Source organism: Hyperoodon ampullatus, assembly GCF_949752795.1.
Source record: "Hyperoodon ampullatus genome assembly, chromosome: 3".
NCBI lineage: Eukaryota > Metazoa > Chordata > Mammalia > Artiodactyla > Ziphiidae > Hyperoodon > Hyperoodon ampullatus.
This window is the reverse complement of record NC_136916.1, coordinates 45,309,248-45,328,774: the sequence shown is the minus strand read 5'-3', so window position 1 is coordinate 45,328,774 and position 19,527 is coordinate 45,309,248. Positions and strand designations below refer to the sequence as shown.

At 37.7% G+C, this 19,527-nt stretch overlaps 1 protein-coding gene across 1 annotated transcript in view; it reads right to left on the bottom strand.

Moving 5' to 3' along the window:
* The window catches only part of UNC13C (unc-13 homolog C), a gene marked incomplete at both ends in the record, with an annotated part of 584,133 nt that overhangs the window by 34,700 nt on the left and 529,906 nt on the right, over window positions 1-19,527 (bottom strand). The window contains one exon of the mRNA XM_079701234.1: window positions 13,946-14,093. Within this exon, the coding sequence (XP_079557360.1) occupies window positions 13,946-14,093 (148 nt within the window). The remainder of the gene's footprint in view (window positions 1-13,945; window positions 14,094-19,527) is intronic.

The following is a 19,527-nucleotide window of genomic DNA, read 5'->3' as shown; positions in this document are numbered from 1 at the left end:
TGCTTAGTTTGATTCTACCTTGGGGGTTATTATTGCTAAGGCGGATGCTCTATCAAGTTACCTTGTCTTTTCAGTTAAAGAGAATTCAAGGTGTTTATAAACCAAGGGAATGAAATGACTTCCAGTGGAAAGTGAAATGAGGTATAACCACACATAAGACAGCCATGCAATTTAGAGCTAGAGGATCTAATGTATTTTAAACCGATCACAAAATTTTACATTATAAACACTAACGTAAACGGCCAAGTTTTCCCATAGAAATTGGCTTTTCAATCACATCATATTGTTCATGAACAAAAACTGAACTGAAAGTAGTTGAAAATAACCCCTTTTGTATGGAATCACAGGCAGGAGTCAAGTTTCTATGTTCTTCCAGTATACTAAAAAGGCAATGTCATTTGAAGTGAAAGCTAAAATATGAGGGGAATGTGAGGAAAATATGCAGGCCTGAATGTCAACTTTGGCCAAGAAGAGTGTTTTTGTTTTCTTTCATAAAGACTTTTCTGTATTTTACCTTTTGTGTGTGTGTGTGTGTGTGTGTGTGTGTGTGTGTGTGTGTGTGTGTGGTCTACATGAGGCTCTTCCTTTGAGGCTGTAAAGAACATACTTTCATTTGGAAAAAAACATTTTTATTGACTCCATACTTTCTTCTTATTGCTTCTCCAGTGCTCTTATCTAGAGGTTTCAGCTTGGAAACACTAAAAAAATTGCCTGAAATTATTGTTTGCAGCCAGTACCTTGAATGAGCTACAGGTGGCGTCATTATAGGGCGTGCCTCTATGTAAGGCTTAACAACAGTTCTCAAAGTGTGGTCCCTGGACCAGGAGCATCAGCAGCTCCTGGGAACCTGTTACAAATGCAAATTCTCGGACCCATCTCCAGACCTAATGAGTCAGAAATTGTAAGAGTGAGGCCCAGTAGTCTGTGTTTTAACGAGCCCTGCAGGTGATTCTCATGTGCACTAAAGTTTGAGAACCACACGTTTATTGTTACAGAAACCCAAAATGAAGTAATTAACACATTTCTTAAGTACATATAAATGGTCAACACCCTTAGGTCTTTCTGATGGTACTGAAGGCCATTACCCAGTTTAACAGTAGGCTAATAGCAGTGATGCTCATAATTCATATTCTTCAGGCTAATAGCAGTGATGCTCATAATTCATATTTTTCCTAGTTGGCCCTTGTCACGAGCATGATGATTTACCCACAGGACTCACAAGGAGCTATAAACTTGTCCCTTCTGAAGTGCTCAGGTTCAGAGACCTTTTAAGGTGCTAGTAGCAAAAGTGCTTAAATGGCACTGATATTTACCCTACCCCGATCTTCACCTTCTGTTTCCTGGTCACGGCTTTCCCTCTGAATGGTGGCTTGCTCCGTGATTTCGCTTATCCTCCCTTGCTCTGTGCTCTTCCTCAGAGCTTGCACCCTCTCCCCAGGATTCAGGAATCACTTCCTGAATGTAGTTGAAGTACCAACCACTCTCTCCACTACCTTTCCCATCTGCCCAGTGGACACAGTCCCTTGTATGTCCTGCTATTAACACTGACATAAATAAAATTGAATTTATCACTTACATCAAAACAGCTCCCCATCAACACTTCTACATTTTGCTTAGCGGTAGGTTTCACTGATCTACAAGTTACTTAAGTTTACCACTCTTTCTCCTTTGCTTGCTTTATTTTGTAATGACATGTAGTTTCTTCCTTCATGATGTTTCTCATATTCATCCCTTCTTGTCTGTTCCTGCTATTACTGCATTTAGACTGTAAATATTTAAACTGCAAAACTATTTACCAAGAGGTTTCCTTCCCTTCCCTTTCCTCTTCCTCCCCCTTTCTCCATCCTTCCCTTCCTCTCTCCATCCCTCCCTTCTTTTCTGCATTCTTTCCTTCCTTTCTTCCTTCCCTCCTATGCAAAAGTAGATGGCATAGCATGAGTCCTTTAGGTTAGTCTGTTGACCTCGCCTTTCTTCTGGGCCTCACACTGACTGCAGGTCAATCTCTACACTCCTGGGCCTGACATTCAAAGCTCTCCAAGTTCTGATCATAACCTATTTCTTCCATCTCCCCTCCATTCACTCCTCCCTACAGACCCTTTACTCTAGTGGTTCTCAAACTCAGTTTAACTGGAGTGCTGGTTAAAACACAGACTTTTGGGCCTTAAACACGGAGTCTCTAACTCAGCACTGGGGGTGAGGCTTAAGATTTTGTAATCCTAACAAGTTCTCAGGTGTTAATGGACCAAATGCTTGTGTCCTTTCAAAATCCATATATTGAAGCTCTAACTTCTAATGTGACTGTATTTGAAGACAGGGCCTCTAAGAAAGTAATTAAGGTTAAATGAGGTCATAAGAGTGGGGGGGCCCTGACTCAACAGGATTAGGGTCTCTATATGAACAGACACCAAGAGAGTGTGCTCTCTCTACCATGTGAGGACACCAGGAGATGACAGCTACCTCCAAGCCAGGAAGAGGGCTCTCACCAGAAACTGAATCTGTTGGTACCTTCAGCCTCCAGGACTATAAGAAAATACAATTCTTTGGTTTAAGCCACCCAGTCTGTGGCATTCTGTTACTGTGGTCTGAGCTGACTGACACACCAGGAGGCCCTGACACTGCTACTCCTGGGACTCCACTTTGAGAAGTACTTCTTGTAGATGTGGACTCTGTGCCTTGCAGACATGCCCTCCTTTTCTCCTCTTATCTAAACCTCAGACATTTGTCAAAGCCCACCTTGAGCCACGCTTCTCTGAATCCTCCCAACTCTCCTGCCCACAGTGATTTCTCCCTACTTGAAAGCCCTTAGTACTTGGCCTTTAGATTCACCTGGTATTTAGCGTAAGCTACCTTGTGTGATGCTTTTTCCCTCTCAGGCAGTTGTTTTTAGCTTCATTGTAAGCTCCTTGGAGCAGAGAGTTTTCCCTGTGTCTCCTACCAGCATAGCGCTTTGTGCATATACCAAGTGTTCAAAAAATATACAATTATTTGACAACCATGGCGTGTATGGAGAAGAAGTTCATAGAAACTGAAGGTGTGAATCCTTCATGTGTCAGTGTGGTAGGTTTCTCAGTCACTCTGAGAGCCCCTTGGTAACGAGGTACAGCTCACAGAGGAGCATGTGATTGACTATTAGCTTCCTTGCTCAGAGAGCTGCATCCTAAGACAGTTCCTCTCTGTTCATGTTTGTAAAAGAAAGAGGTACTTTTTAGACAATGTGTCCAATGCCAGTGATGCACTAAAAATTAACATTTATTGAGAGGTTGCTGTGCACTAAGCACTTCATGTGTATTACTATTGTGATCCTTCCAGGACCCAGTGGACTTTGGAATTGCTATGTTATCCATTTTACAGATGGGAAAATTGAGGCTTAGAGAAGTTAAGTGACTTGTCTCAAGGTCATATAGCCAAGCAGAGGTAGAGCAGATGCTTGGGCCATGACTTCATGGTTCCCCATTTCCCTGTTTTAACCAACATACCAATTTCTTGCCCCTTCTTCTCCATAAATAAGCAGAGACCTCTATGCCAGAGGTTTATACATGCTTGACTTTCAACCTTTAAAGATTGAGATTTGCTATTTCCATTTTACTTAACACAGTTCTTATTTCTTTTTCTAAGATAAATCAAACACTGAATAGCAAGGCTTAACTTCTAGTGCCACGGGATAACCAAAGGAGAAAACATCCCATATCTTTTCTTGGAAGTTAGTTATAAAGGGCACATAGAGGTTGTAAAGCAATAGTCTGCAATTTTCAATTAATGCTACTGAACCCACTGGTCACAGAAACCTGTTCTCAGTGAATAAAAACAGACGTTACGGCTCAGAGGATCCAGAGAAACTGTCTTGTGTTTTGCTTTCTTGACTCAGTGATTTGAAGAATGTTTTTCTGACATCTCAGTTTGTCAGCATTTCCATAAAATTCCCAACAACTGATTCTAACCTCTGTTTCACTTTCTAATCAGTCCTAAAACAAAAATAACAACAATAACAAAAACATTGAAGAATATCATAATTACCCATAATAAGAAAGTGTTAGATAATTTTAAGAATACCTGTTTTATCACTGATTTAGCATTTGCTTAATTTTAATCAATGCATTACACAATTACTCTGGTCACTTTCTTCATAAAATAAGATTTATAAATAATTAAATTACATATACACATATAGCATATATATGTTTGTAAATATAACATGTATGTGTAGTTCATACTCTGTAAAATTCTCCTACCAACAGAGCAATTTTGAGATCCTTTGAATCGTAAGGAGAAGGTTTAATTGGGCTGTTTATTTCATCCCACAGATTTAAATCCAAGGCCCTGAAAGACATTAAAACCTACCACCTTGAACTGATTATACCTTGGTATTCAATGAAACTAATTTACTTTGCAGATCAAAGTGTGTTCTTCACATATTTCTTTTAAAATTATGATTCAACAGAAATGCCTGGACATTCTTTGATCATTTGAAAGTGCAGAAAATTATAAGCAGGCAGAAAAAAAAAACGTAATTTCACCACACAGAAGTAAATATTGCTTTATTTTAATACCCTATAAAAGAAATTTATTATCCTAAATTTTTATTAATTTGACAAGATTTATTTCACCAGCTCATGCCTATTAGAGTGCTGAAATACATCTTGAACCTGCTTACATGTCTCCATAGTTATTCACACAGCCTAGCCTCCAACCTGGCTGCCTTCTTTTGACTTGTCTCCCTTCAGTCTTTTTCTGCACCCTGTACCCTTGCTCAAATCACTTCAATGGCATCTACTGCTCTTGGGTGAAATGACCATCTCAAAAGAGCACCCACATGCAGTGTGGAATATCAGACCAATAATCCAAAGACCTCTGTCTGACTTTGCAGGGCTGTTCTCAGAGTCAGGTGAGAAAAAGGTATTTGAAGATGCCTATAAACTATAGTAAACTCCAAGTGTGAGTGGTTATTGGTTAGATCTTTGAATGTAATGCCAATGTTAAGTGCTTTTTGTTGTTTGTTTTTAGAAACAAAATAATTTTTATTTCATTTAATTTTTGGTTTAATTTTAGAAAAATATGCACATTATTCATTTTCAGAATTGTTTAAATCTAACTTAGCCTTTAAGATGCAACTAACAGAGTACTTAAGTGAGAAAGCAGTGTTCTAATACCACTGATATTCTGCATAGTCTTGGAATGAGATCTAGTTCTCACCCATTTGAGAAATGAAAAGATACCTTTCCCTTACACGCAGTTGTATGGGTAGTGTTATGGAAAAATTAATCTTTCAACTATTTATGCTAAAAAATGAATGAAGCAATAATGAATGTACCCTTTTTCTGACCTAGAAATATGCATACTTAGATAAGAGCACAAAGGATGATAATTTCCCCATTACATGACATACAACAAACACCTGCTTAGTCTGTGCTATGAGGGCTCTTAAACTTTGCATATTTCACCAGTGGCTCCCAGTTGTCTCAATCTGATTTCCAGTTTTCAGAGATGAAACTGAGCAAGATAAACTGCATTATGGGAAAGTGGGAGCTGGGATTTTGTTGACTTGGCCAGAGTATAATGGAAATATTCTTGTGAGTGAAAAGCTAATAGACTCTTCCGTTCATTCTGGGTAGCTCAGTCATCAAAATGCAATGTTTTCTGTTTCTCATTCCAAAGATAATTATTCTGATGCTTGATTTGTTTATTTTAAAATGTTAATCTTTGATGACCGGAGTTGGCATGGAAGAAAAACTTAGCAAAGCCATGAAGATCTGCCTTTGTATGCATCGGGGTATCATTAGCAAACAGATGGAAACTCAAATTAGGGTAATTTTGGTTGCTTAGGAAAGAGACTGTGAAGGTTTAGGTGGCCGGTTAGGGAAAACACGAGGGATAGTGGGGCTGTTAATATCCATAATCCCTAAAGCCTGAGGGGCGGAAGTCGCTACTGTGGTCCACAGGAGAGTCTTCTAGGGAAGGCAACTTTGAGAGGCTGAGTCAAAAGACAAAGTCAGCTTGAATGAATGGATCATGCCCAGAGGGAGCGGACAGAATGAATACCTTACCTCACTCTTTCCTCCCCCAGAGCTTTGCAGGGGCTCCCTACTGGCTGAACCCGATGGGAAACAAGGAGTAAGAGAGTCTATTGTTGTAATCAATATGCCCCAGCCCCAGGGAGAAAGTAGGGTGGATTAGAAGGGGCAAATGGAAGATATTCAGCACAGCCTTTCATTGTAGTTTTAACTAGCATCTAACACAAAGGCTGGCACATGGAAAATGCTCCTAAAACTGAGTCAAATGAAAGGGTATATGAATATATCTGTGACCTAAACTGAACACAGTAGTGTATTTCATTTTTTTCCTGGTAATGTTTAAGTTCATGTAACAGATGGAATAACACATGGTGATTTCAAGAGTTTAATACAAATGCATGATCTTATTCTCTCCATCTAACTTTATATAGCCCTTTGTATTTCTCCAGTGGCACTTACTATCTTCTACGTTGTACAGAAACTACTGAAAACTATCAGCCATCAAACTGTAAACTTCTCTCTCTCTCTCCTCCCTCTTCTCTCTCCCTCTCCCTCTCTTTTGGGCTGTAAATATACTTGCTTTCAATAAAGATTTGTAATGGCATCAGTTCAAATATGAGGACTGTGTCATATCACACAATTTAAAATTTTCTGCATTTAATTTCCCAGCATTTATTTTTTTCTAAAATTCACTAATGCACTTACTTTGTATCCAGCACTATACTGAGCACTTAGATTTGAGGGATGAGTAAGCAAGGCCCTGTCTTCTAGGATTTACATCGGGAGAAGAGAGAAATGTAGATTAGCACTCATGATATGACTTTATGTGCAAGGGGAGTGTTACAAAATGATCTTTCTGCTGGTGGGGGACAAGGGTGAGAAGAGTAGAAAAGAGAAGAAAGACCAAAGCAGCAATAGCCTAAACACACACACACCCACACCCACACCTACACCCCGCCCACACACACACACAGTAGACTCTAGAGGAGTGAAATCAGCCTATGTTAGAAAGGGTTTTTGGAAAGCAGGATGCATTTTCTTATTTTCAACTTAGATTACTACAGTACAATTACTTCCAATTAACATTCAAAGATGCCCTGGCCACTAAGTCTGCCCAGTAACTGGGGCCAGAATGAGAAGAAACTGGGAAGCAAGGAAGACGTTCGGGGATAGAGTTTGTTGCTGATGTGAAAAAGATACCAACTGAAAGATTATCTCCTGAACAGAAGGGAGCTTTAGTCTTACCAAAATGAGAAGTAAGAAGTATGAAGTGTAACCCCAATTACTCAAAACTATGGAGAAGAAAGTGCGGGGTGGGTGTAGGAAGTAATAATGCATTTTGCTTTCTTTGCTGATTAAAACAAGTGTGAAATAGTGGGAAGGGTGCTGTCTCTGCCACTTATCTATATGACTTTAGCAAGTTTCTTAATCTATTTGTGACTCATTTCTTAACCTGACAAGCATGGATAAAGTTACTCACCTCACAGGACTGGATGGGAAGACTGGTACAGTGGTGGACAACTTGCTTTCAGTGCCCAGTATTGCTCAGCATTACTATAACCTTATCTAACACATTTTTACCTTGGGAAAGGATTCAGTGTGCTCAGACCGTATCACATCACCACTCCTACTAAAGTTATTTGTGTACAGCTTTTTGACTGCACTGAAGAGCCTCACCCAGCATTGAATGTCATCAGACCAACTGTAATATTTGAAGAGCCAAATCGCATAAATTCTCAATTTTTCCACTGCATAAGAAATGCTAACCTCTTGTCTTAGAAGGCAGTGCTAGCTAGTGGAATCCCTCTGTCCCAGGGATAAGACAGGGGCATAGATGTGTTGGAGGGGATTCTGGTGATCTCTGAAAGGCTTATTAGCTAAAATGAGAGACCACTTCTGACTGTGCTTTCAAATCAGTATTAAATTGAAGATGGCTAAATGAACTTTATTTAGCCTGAAGACATTCCTCAGCATTTTCTCCCATAGGTGGCATCAAGGTGAAGTTTCAGCTGTGGCCCTTGGCCTAAAGGCTAATCTCTTTATTTTGATGCCAGCTCTTCTGCCAACTAAATATTATTAATGTTAAGTTCTACACTTCTGATAAGAAGAGACCTTTTCTACAGTGAACCACTTCACACAGGGTTTCTTTTCTTCTTATGGACATATCTTCTGTAATTTGAAGACCACAATTAGAGATAATTAATGCTTTATACATACTGAATGTATTGAAGCATATTCGTAGATTCAAAATGTGAGTCAGTAGCTATCTGATTTACATTTCAGATTAAAATATATTATACTCTACTTAAGCAGGAAACAAGTTATTATAATGACCAAAATGATCTGATTTAAATTTTAAGAAATTTCAAATAAGCAAGGACTCAAAGATATTGCTCATAAAAAGTTAAAAAAAGGATAGATTATAGAATAAAGACATTTCACTTCATATATTTTAATATATACAGTCTTTTTTTTTTTTTTTTGCTTTATGAGCCATTTGTAACTTAGACATAAAAAATCCCCTGTGTCTTTAAAGCTTTTTAGATTTAGGTTCCTCAAGCTGTAATAAATGTTCAGGTAAGGAAACTGAATATGAAACAGGATAGGTCAGCAATCAATCATTCTGTGCCTCATTCCAAATTGTGTTATCCATTGAAAAGAATTCTACTTAATATGTTAAAGTTTTATACATTTTTCACTGTGCTACTGCATGAAATATTCAAAGAGCCCTTGGTATAATGAAATAGCTGTTAGAGAAGCCTTTTCAAAAATGATGATGAATATTGTAATTAAGATTCAAGAAATGAATTTTGTACCAGCTTCCAAAACTGTAAGTAACACATTTTTGAGAAACCACAATAAAAAAGGATAAATTTTCAAGCTAACTACCCAATGTAAGCCATAGGGCTAACTCCAAGAGAAGAACATGGTAATTACTTTAAATATTAAAATAATTTCTACTAATGTTACACAAAATAGTTAACAGTGCAAGGAACTCTAAGGTACTTTTTAACCCTATCTATTAGTGGTGATATGGTGAATTTTGCTTTAAAAATAAAATAAACATTTTTCCTCATAAAAATGTACTGTGGATATGCTTGATATGTTGGGATTTTAAAATTAAGAATGCAAGTATATTCTTTCCTGGACAGTTTCTGAATCCAGAATGCTCTCCTCTTTCTACCTCCTCATGACTCAGTTTTCCCACTGACTGTTCTGCTTTTCCGGTCTTCCCAAGGCAAATTTTTCCCTCTTCTAACATGACATGTCACATCACTTCTCATGTTGTTTCAGTCTAGTATTAGAGCAGGGTGTCCCAACCTCAGCACTATTGCTACCTGGAGACTTTAGATAACTTCTTGTTGTGGACTGTCCTGTGCACTGTAAGACGTTTAGCAGCCTCCCTGTTCTCCACGCACTAGATACCAGTAACATGACCACCACTCCCAGATGAGACAACAAAAGCTCTTCAGATATTTGTAATTATTTGCCCTGGGGGGACAAATTCACCTCTGCTCGAGAACCACCATATTAGAGCACCTGGTGTACATAACACTATGTTCAGCTTTGAATATATGCCCCATGGTATGGGACTTTATTCAGAGGTGATGCTCAGTAAATATTTGTTAAGTGAATGCAGCATAATATGGTGTTTTCTTACTGCAGTACCTTGCTATACTAATAAACATGATACTCTTAAAAACTGAACTCTCAGTTTCACTTGAGGACTTAAGAATACTTCTCTATCCATTTGGCATTTGTTTATCTTCCAATATTTGGAATAGAAAGAGGAGAGAAGACAGTGTTTTTCCAAACTGATGGATTTCATTTGAACTCTGTGCTCATAAATTTCTAATGAAACTCTATCCCTTTTTTTTTTAAATTACTGGAGAAAGAGGACATCTAAATCTATTCTAAAAAGAGATCAAAGAAAGAGGAAAGGAAGGTGAAAATGGAGAGAATGGAGCAAGGGAATAAAATAAAACATAAGTGAGCAATATATACCAGGTTTTTCTATACTCACAAGCCCATTTATGTAAAAACTGAATTAAAAATATTTTTAAAGAAAGTATGTCTTTCAATTTGAAGACAGTGAAAAAATAATTCATTGATTATTCATTTTTCCCCATATATTTAATGTTACAATTAATTTGCTAACACAGATCAGGAAAAAACAGAAAGGAGAAAGAGATGTGAAAGAACATTTTAACAAGAGAGAGGGAAAGAAGAAAATGGAGTAAGGGAAGATTTTATGAGAATATGAGAACAAAATATGGATGCCTTAAAAAGCACAGTTAAATTTCTAAAGGATTCCAAGTTCTTTTACACAACATGTTGATTAAGTAACACTTGAATGATGATTCATTAATACTTGTAGAGTATGAGTTAGAAATGAAGGAGACAAGAAATCAGTTTGTGTTTTTTCAGTCATAAGGTAAATGAAATAGGTAAAATTTGTTTCCAAATAATGTTCACTACTTTATAAGCTGAGTTTCTCTAATTAGTTCTGCATTCCTAACTTAAGAAATTGTGAGAGAAAAAGCTCAAGTAATGGGGAAAAATTCATTCAGGGTATTTGGCCTTTACAATTTAATTAGCATCAAGAAGATGCAGGCATAATGGTTAAGACCACAGGATTTAGATCTAGAGGAGCTGACCTGGAATCTGGATCCTCACTTTCCAGCAGTGTGACCCTGGATTTGGGTTCCCCCGGGAGCAGAAAATTGAGACAGGCATTCCATGGTAAATGGTCCATCTGGGAAGGCATCCTCCCTGAAGGGATGAAGCTTCATCTCACAGGGGAACTCTGGAGTTTGTGTAGAATTCATTTTAGAGTTGTCCCAACTGAGGAAGCTGATGTTTTGTCTGTTTTTTAATCTGCCAGCTTCCTATCTTTCACTGGTTGAGGGCTGCTTCCTGGGGATTAACTGTCTGACAGCCCAGCATACCCTGAATGGGGCTCCTCAGGCAGAGGGTAGCAGGGGTTTGCAGTGTGCAGCACTAGCTCCCATTTCAAATTTTATATTTGAAAGATACCATAACACCAGTATGGTCTTTCTAAATTGTATTAACAAACTATAAATTAGATTAACAAAAATTAAACATAATAAATATTCACGGGTATTTGGTACTGAGCCAAGTTCTAGAAAATTATTTGAATAATTGCAACAATATTTACACTGGAAACTGAGACTTCATTTGGTCATTTTGGACTCTTCCTGATACTAGGTTACCAGGCACAAAAAAGGGAGAGTTGATCCTACTATTAATTGTAAATGCGCATCTGCAGGGAGGATACAAAAGGAATCCAAGGGGTGCCTCCCAAGTTCCTCTCTTTCAACACACCTCGTGTCAAATGTTCATAGAAGAGTAGAGCAGCCCATGTAAATAAGACCCTTGAGAATTCAACTTTTCTATGTTTCTCTGTCAGTTAAAGAACCCTGGAAGCTGAGGTTCCTTAGAAGCCAAAGGAAATATGGGCTGGCCCCGGGCATTTGGAAGTCATACATACAACCCATGACTTTAGGGACTGTTATAGAAATGGGGATTGCATCCTTTAATATGTTCTACTTTGGGGTACGTCATACAGAATTCTAACATTCAGTGAATTTTCCTCTATCTCTCCTTTCCCTATTTTATAAGGGATATGGTGCTGTTGCTAACTTGATTATTCAGTCTATGGTAATGAGTATTGCGATAGGATTGTGATAGAATTGGAAGAAAGGAATTGGATAAAAATTCAGAAACACTGCATCCTTTAATTGATGAGAATTGGCTCACCTCTGTTTTTGATTGAACAATGGTTATGATCTGTTAGACAGCAGTGTTTCTCTCTTCCTCCTCCCCTCCCCCCAGTTTGAAAGTATAAGCAAGTATTTGAGCAGGTAGAAAGGAGAATTGTAGAGATAGGGCAGGTGACAGTGAAGAAGTCCCCATTATCACCACAGACATGGAAAGCATATATGAGCTGCGGTGGGCCCCACTGGAGGAAGCTGGGCGGCAGCCTTCTGGCTGGGACCCCATTCCAGAGGGCTGGACACTAGGAGCAGACACTCAAGGAGCAGGAAGCCACAGTAGGTGCTGCAGGAGGCAAGAACTGAGGGCTCCCTGAAGGGAGCTGAGCAGATGGGAGGATCCCTAGCATGGGGCCCTCAGGAAGCAGGTACTGTACGCACGGGCATGAAAGACACTGCCCTCCTCCCCTTCAGTGTCTGCTCCCAAAACCCTGAAGCACAGAGGGGTCTAGAAGATGATGGGGATGGGGGAGCAAAGGGCACTTCAAGTCCCCTTTACACCTCAGGTCCTTTGGGCCTGATCATGCTGGGCTGGGGGGCAGTTGGAGGGATGACAAGGGAGGGAGGGAGGAGATGGAAATAGTTTCCACCCAGCATGGTTGAAGGTAACTATCAGAGAAAAGACAAGCCATTTCATATCCATAGCCAATCAATTTCAATTATGCAAAAAAAAAAAAAATTGTGTACTTAGAAAAAGTCAGAAAAGGGGAGTAAAAAAAGAAAAAGACCGAGATGAAAATAAGTTATGTCATCAGGGATTATTAGGATTATGAATCCTCTTATTCCCCCTGCTATTTTTTTTTGATGTTGCCAAACAATTCATACAAAAGAAAATCAACACGTGTGCCAAATCCCATACACCAAAATTGATACACATATGTAGTTTTTTTGGTGTAACATCTATGTTGAAACATGGGTTGTGTGTATATACACATAATGTATACCTATAAAAGCAGAGCTAAGTTTTTATACACTCACATTCTTTGGGAATAAAGCAATGACACTATTCTGATAAGATGTGTTAGAATTGCATTCATATTTACACAGTTTAGAAAATGTTGAGGGATCATGGGTTAAAGGAGTAATGTATATCTTGACAAGGCTTTATGACTCAACTCTTTTCTCCTTTCTGGAACCATCCTAAAATGTAAGCTGGGTTTGAAGATCACATTAAAAGGAGTATTTATAGCATTTAGTCTGAAACTATCAGAAAGCACAGAGAATAATATTAAAGACAGGTCAAACACCTACCTAGCCCCTACCTACCTTGGCATTATCTTTCATGTAATTGGAAAAATGAAAATATCCATGACGAAACATAACAAGTCTGGAGCATTTTCATCAGAGGAAAAAGATCCGTATGCTTCCTTTGAAGGAGCTCTCATGAATGAAGATAGTGTCCTCTTATTTCTTTTTATTATATCTGGGAGGCAATTTATTATGTTCTAGAGTTTGAGCCTGCATATGGCTTTTTTTTTTTTTGACTCAAAGGGACATTTTCAATAATCTCTCAGAAATGCCAGATCTTAAATACATGGAATTACCAAAATATAATAAATCACAAAGCAACTTGAAAGAAAGGTTGTTTAACAGTAATATCCTAGAAGCTTATGAGGTGGGAACTTTGCCACATGACACAGATCTGAGTTTCCAATAAAATACTTGGCTCTTGGCTCATTTCGAAGTAAAAGTTAGAATTTTTCTCATATAAAATTAGGATTAAATGAGTTTGCCCTCCTGAAAACCCGATAGTAGGAGATTTTTGCATTTGAAGTCAGGATTTGGGGAATTATGCTCTTACTTTGGAAGTTACCAAGACCAACAAACACTAACTCTTGTTCTAAGTTGAGAATATCACAGTTATGGATATTCAAAACTAGGGTCTACTAAATTTTATGAAATTAGAATCAACAGCAAAGGTCAACCACTCAATATACTTTTAGTATTGAGCATATCCCAGTGTTATTGAAATTATAAAATAATTTGCTAAAGATTGGGTAATTTTCTATGAATAATAATTACCCATTCTTATTGCTGCTTTAATTTATTATAGTCAAATTAGAGATATTATTTATAATGATTTCTATGTTGAAGTTTAGTTGTGTTCAGTTTACTTATTCTCACATCCAATGTGTTACTTACTCTGTGAGGTTTGAGTGTCTATGAATTTCTTTATCAAGGCATCAGTTGTTTGGGTATAAAGACTGAGAGCGTATCTCAGAGACTGAAGGTCTGGGCTTTTCTCCAAGAAATTCTTTTTCAGGCCATTTCCTCCTGCATGAAAGTATTGCTAAAAAGAAAAAAAATAATGTAAGCAGAGGCATTTAGAAAGAAGTATTAGATGAGGGATTTTATTGCCATAATCGTGAGGCTCAAATGGAATAATACAGTATGATCAAAATGAGGTAGATACAAAGAAATAGCACCAGATGGCCATTGCCAAGTCATCACCATGTAGTGCAGGTTCCCTCAGTATCTCTGAAGTGCTGCTCTGCATCACAGACATCAGATCCTCGCAGCTTAAGACTTTTCCTCTCATTTAACACTTAAGTTAAAGAAATGGGATCATGAAGATGCAGTGGCCAGCATGCTTACAGAATGCCAGGTTTAGATACTGTGTCAACTTGGTTGTTGACTTCTGTTTCCAGAACATGAGAAAAACATCCAGGGTTGTCAAATTTCATAAAGAAGGTATCTCCTGGCCATGTATTTTCCAGATACTAGTTTGCAATTCTAGGACAGGTGCCCACTGCTCCCATCTTCCCCATGATCTAATCACACAATGGTGCACACATAGGTCAACCTGAGGATGCACAGTGGTCCTTGGAAATCCAACATCTCCTGAACCTTGTGTCTGAGAAATGCAATGAAACACAGAGTTTCTTTTTTCTTCTTTTTTTGCTCTTGTCATCCAGCAAACTCAAAGCATTGCAATATTTATAGGTAAGATAATAGAGAGCATATATATTTGACAATAAATGAGGTGATTGAGGGATATGAGCATTTCTAATGCTGCAGGTATTAAGCACAGACATCACTTTGGAGGGCTCACTAGAGATACGTGATAGGACTAAGGATGTTATTTCCCAACCATTTATAGATGATAATGTGTTTATTGTATTTTATTAATGTTAGATAAATGGTTCTCTCTCTCTCCCTGTACCAACAATGCTAAACTACACACTCATTGCAACCTGCCTCGTACAATCTAGGATTCTCACAGAATGGCATGTTTTGGAAAAGCTCAACAAATGATTCTGATACACTCTCCTAAATGGATATATGTTATCCCTCTATCCCAATTCTTAAAAATTTCTGAGGTGAAACATGTCAGTGAACTGAAAATTCATAATTGCCTTAGTTTTCTTCCCTAAGTAGAAACACATTCTGAGCATTTGTAGGCATCTGAGTGTAATTTCAGAGACCGTAATGTAGAGAAGACTAAGGGAACTGGCCTGAGGAAGTAGGAAATGGTGATATGATCTGAAGAAAGTTTGTTACAACTGCAGACACCCTCCTCCCAAAGAAAAATCCATGGCCACTTACAGTTCCATTCCACTCCAGCTTGGTGCACTGTGAAAACACAAGCTGCACCTAAAGCTACCTATGGTTATGAAGAGGAGGCACAGCAAAATGGGAAGAGCCTTTTCTTATTTTTGAAGAGTCGACAAAGATTTAATATTTAAACTTGTTCTATACCTTGATCTTCTTATATAAACGTTAAAATATTTTCACATGTAGAAAGTATTTATTGAAGACTGAGTCTGGAATTGTTTCAGGTGCCTTGGTGGATGAAAAAAAAAATCAGAGTTCCTTTCTTTAGGAAAGGTGATATGATACTTAAAGTGGAAAAATATTAAATGAGTGTATTGAGAGGGGAAGGTTTCACTTGGACTTGATTGTTTTTCCTGGAGGAGTGGTGGGGTGAGCTCTGGAGCTCTGTTTATGTAATGACCCAGGGAAGTATCAGATGAAATAACATACCCTAACTGTAAAGAGCAGTGGGATAAACTGAACTAGGACTAGGTGGCATCTGCGGAGGGGAAGGCATTCTCCCTCTCAATGTTTCCCAGACAAACTTCAGTTTTATCAAACCTGAGCATAAGTGCTGGAGAATTAAATTAGTAAAGTACAGGAAGAATAACGAGCAGCAGCTACAATGATGTTTCATGATCTCTTGGCAACTGAGAGTTGTCAGAAACGCAAACTAATTATTTCTGGTGGGATGCAACTGATGACTGTTTTGTGGCTAGATCTATTTTGCCTCTATTTGTAAATTTATTTCAGCTTTCCTCATTGCTTATCTTTATGTATGGCTCTTGGAAATCTTCTTTGAGCCAGTTATAAGATCTTACTAGTTCCCTCATTAATTGATAAGTTAAATAATATTTTGGACAAGTTTTATAACTGCATGAATGTCACAGTTATACTCTAATTTTTAAATTAATTTTTATTGGAATATAGTTTATTTACAATGTTATGTTAGTTTCTGCTGTACAACAAAGTGAATCAGTTATACATATACATATATCTACTCTTTTTTATATTCCATTCCCATATAGGTCATTACAGAGTACTGAGTAGAGTTCCCTGTGCTATACAGTAGGTTCTTATTAGTTAACTATTTTATATATAGCAGTGTGTATATGTCAATCCTGAACTCCCAGTTTATCCCTCCTCCCTTCCCCCTTGGTGACCATAAGTTTGTTTTCTACATCTGTGACTCTATTTGTTTTGTAAATAGGTTAATTTGTACCATTTTTTAAAAAGATTTCACATACAAGCAATATCATATGATATTTGTCTTTCTCTGTCTTACTTCACTCAGTATGACAATCTCTAAGTCCATCCATGTTGCTGCAAATGGCACTATTTCATTCTTTTTTATGGCTGAGTAATATTCCATTGTATATATGTGCCACATCTTCTTTATCCATTCATCTGTCAATGGACGTTTAGGTTGTTCCCATGTCCTGGCTATTGTAAATAGTGCTGCAATGAACACTGGGGTACATGTATCTTTTCGAATTATGGTTTTCTTTGGATATATGCCCAGGAGTGGGATTACTGGATCATATGGTGGTTCTACTTTTAGTTTTTTAAGGAACCTCCATACTGTTCTCCATAGTAGCTGCATCAGTTTACATTCCCACCAACAGTGTAGGAGGGTTCCCTTTTCTGTGTTTTTTAATCACAGTTTCAATTTCAGTACTTGTGATTGGTCTGTTCATATTTTCTAATTCTTCCTGGTTCAGTCTTAGAAGGTTGTATCTTTCTAAGAATTTGTCCATTACTTCTAGGTTGACTATTTTATTGGCGTATAGCTGCTTATAGTAGTGTCTTACGATCCTTTGTATTTCTGTGGTGTCAGTTTTAACTTCTCCTTTTTCATTTCTAATTTTATTGATTTGAGTCCTCTCCCTCTTTTTCTTGATGAGTCTGGCTAAAGGTTTATCAATTTTGTTTATCTTCGCAAAGAACCAGCTTTTAGTTTTATTGATCTTTGCTATTGTTTTCTTTGTTTCTATTTCATTTACTTCTGCTCTGATCTTTATGATTTCTTTCCTTCTGCTAACTTTGGGTTTTGTTTGTTCTTCTTACTCTAGTTCCTATAGGTATAACGTTAGATTGTTTATTTGAGATTTTTCTTGTTTCTTGAGGTAGGATTGTATTGCTATGTATTCCCTCTTAGAATTGCTTTTGCTGCATCCCATAGGTTTTGGATCATCGTGTTTTCATTGTCATTTGTCTCTAGGTAATTTTTAATTTCCACTTTGATTTCTTCATTGATCTCTTGGTTATTTAGTAACATATTGTTTAGCCTCCAGATGTTTGTGTTTTTTACATTTTTTCCCTGTAATTTATTTCTAATCTCATGGTGTTGTGGTAGGAAAAGATGCTTGATATGATTTCAGTTTTCTTAAATTTCCCAAGGCTTGACTTGTGACCCAAGATGTGATCTATCCTGGAGACTGTTCCATGTGCACTTGAGAAGAAAGTGTAATCTGCTGTTTGGGGATGGAATGTCCTATAAATATCAATTAAATCTATCTGGTCTATTGTGTCATTTAAAGCTTGTGTTTCCTTATTAATTTTCTGTCTGGATGATCTGTCCACTGGTGTAAGAGAGGTGTTAAAGTCCCCCATTATTATTGTGTTACTGTTGATTTCCTCTTTTATAACTGATAGCATTTGCCTTATGTATTGAGGTGCTCCTATGTTGTGTGCATATATATTTATAATTGTTATATCTTCTTGGATTGATCCCTTGATCATTATGTAGTCTCCTTCCTGGTCTCTTGTAACATTCTTTTAAAGTCTATTTTAGCTGATATGAGTATTGCTACTCCAGCTTTCTTTTGGTTTCCATTTTCATGGAATATCTTTTTCCATCCCCTCACTTTCAGTCTGTATGTGTCCCTAGGTCTGAAGTGGGTCCCTTGTAGATAGCATATATATGGGTCTTGCTTTTATATCCATTCAGCAAGCCTGTGTCTTTTGGTTGGAGCATTTAATCCATTCATGTTTAAGGTAATTATTGATATGTATGTTCCTATTACCATTTTCTTAATTGTTATGGGTTTGTTTTTGTAGGTCCTTTTCTTCTCTTGTGTTTCCCACTTAAAGAAGTTCCTTTAGCATTTGTTGTAGAGTTGGTTTGGTGGTGCTGAATTCTCTTAGCTTTTGCTTGTCTGTAAAGCTTTTCATTTCTCCATTGAATGTGAATGAGATCCTTGCTGGGTAGAGTAATCTTGGTTGTAGGTTCTTCCCTTTCATCACTTTAAAATATATCGAGCCACTCCCTTCTGGCTTGTAGAGTTCCTGCTGAGAAATCAGCTGTTAACCTTATGGGAGTTCCCTTGTATGTTATTTGTTGTTTTTCCCTTGCTGCTTTTAATAATTTTTCTTTGTCTTTAATTTTTGTCATTTTCATTACTATTTGTTTCAGTGTGTTTCTCCTTGGGTTTATCTTGCCTGGGACTCTGTGCCTCCTGGACTTCGGTGGCTATTTCCTTTCCCATGTTAGGAAAGTTTTTGACTATAATCTCTTCAAATATTTGCTTGGGTCCTTTCTCTCTCTCTTCTCCTTCTTGGACACCTATAATGCAAATGTCGGTGCATTTAATGTTGTCCCAGAGGTCTCTTAGGCTGTCTTCATTTCTTGTCATTCTTCTCTCTTTATTCAGTTCCACAGCAGTTATTTCCACCATTCTGTCTTCCAGGTCACTTTTCCGTTCTTCTGCCTCAGTTATTTTGCTACTGATTCCTTCTAGTGTATTTTTCATTTCAGTTATTGTATTGTTCATCTCTGTTTATTTGTTCTTTAATTCTTCTAGGTCTTTGTTAAACATTTCTTGCATCTTCTCAATCTTTGCCTCCATTCTTTTTTCAAGGTCCTGGATCATCTTCACTGGATCATTATTCTGAATTCTTTTTCTGAAAGGTTGCCTATCTCTACTTCATTTAATTGTTTTTCTGGGGTTTTATCTTGTTCCTTCATCTGGTACATAGTCCTCTGCCTTTTCATTTTGTCTAAGTTTCTGAGAATGTGTTTTTTGGTCCACAGGTTGCAGGATTGTAGTTCTTCTTCAAAAGCTCAACTTTAAATAGGGTTTCTCCATTGGCCTCTGTAGCAGCTTGCACATACTGATTAAGTTGTTAGCTGTCTGTTTCAGAGCTGTTGCCTTTCTCCTTTTATTTTCAAATACTGTTGATTTGGCTCA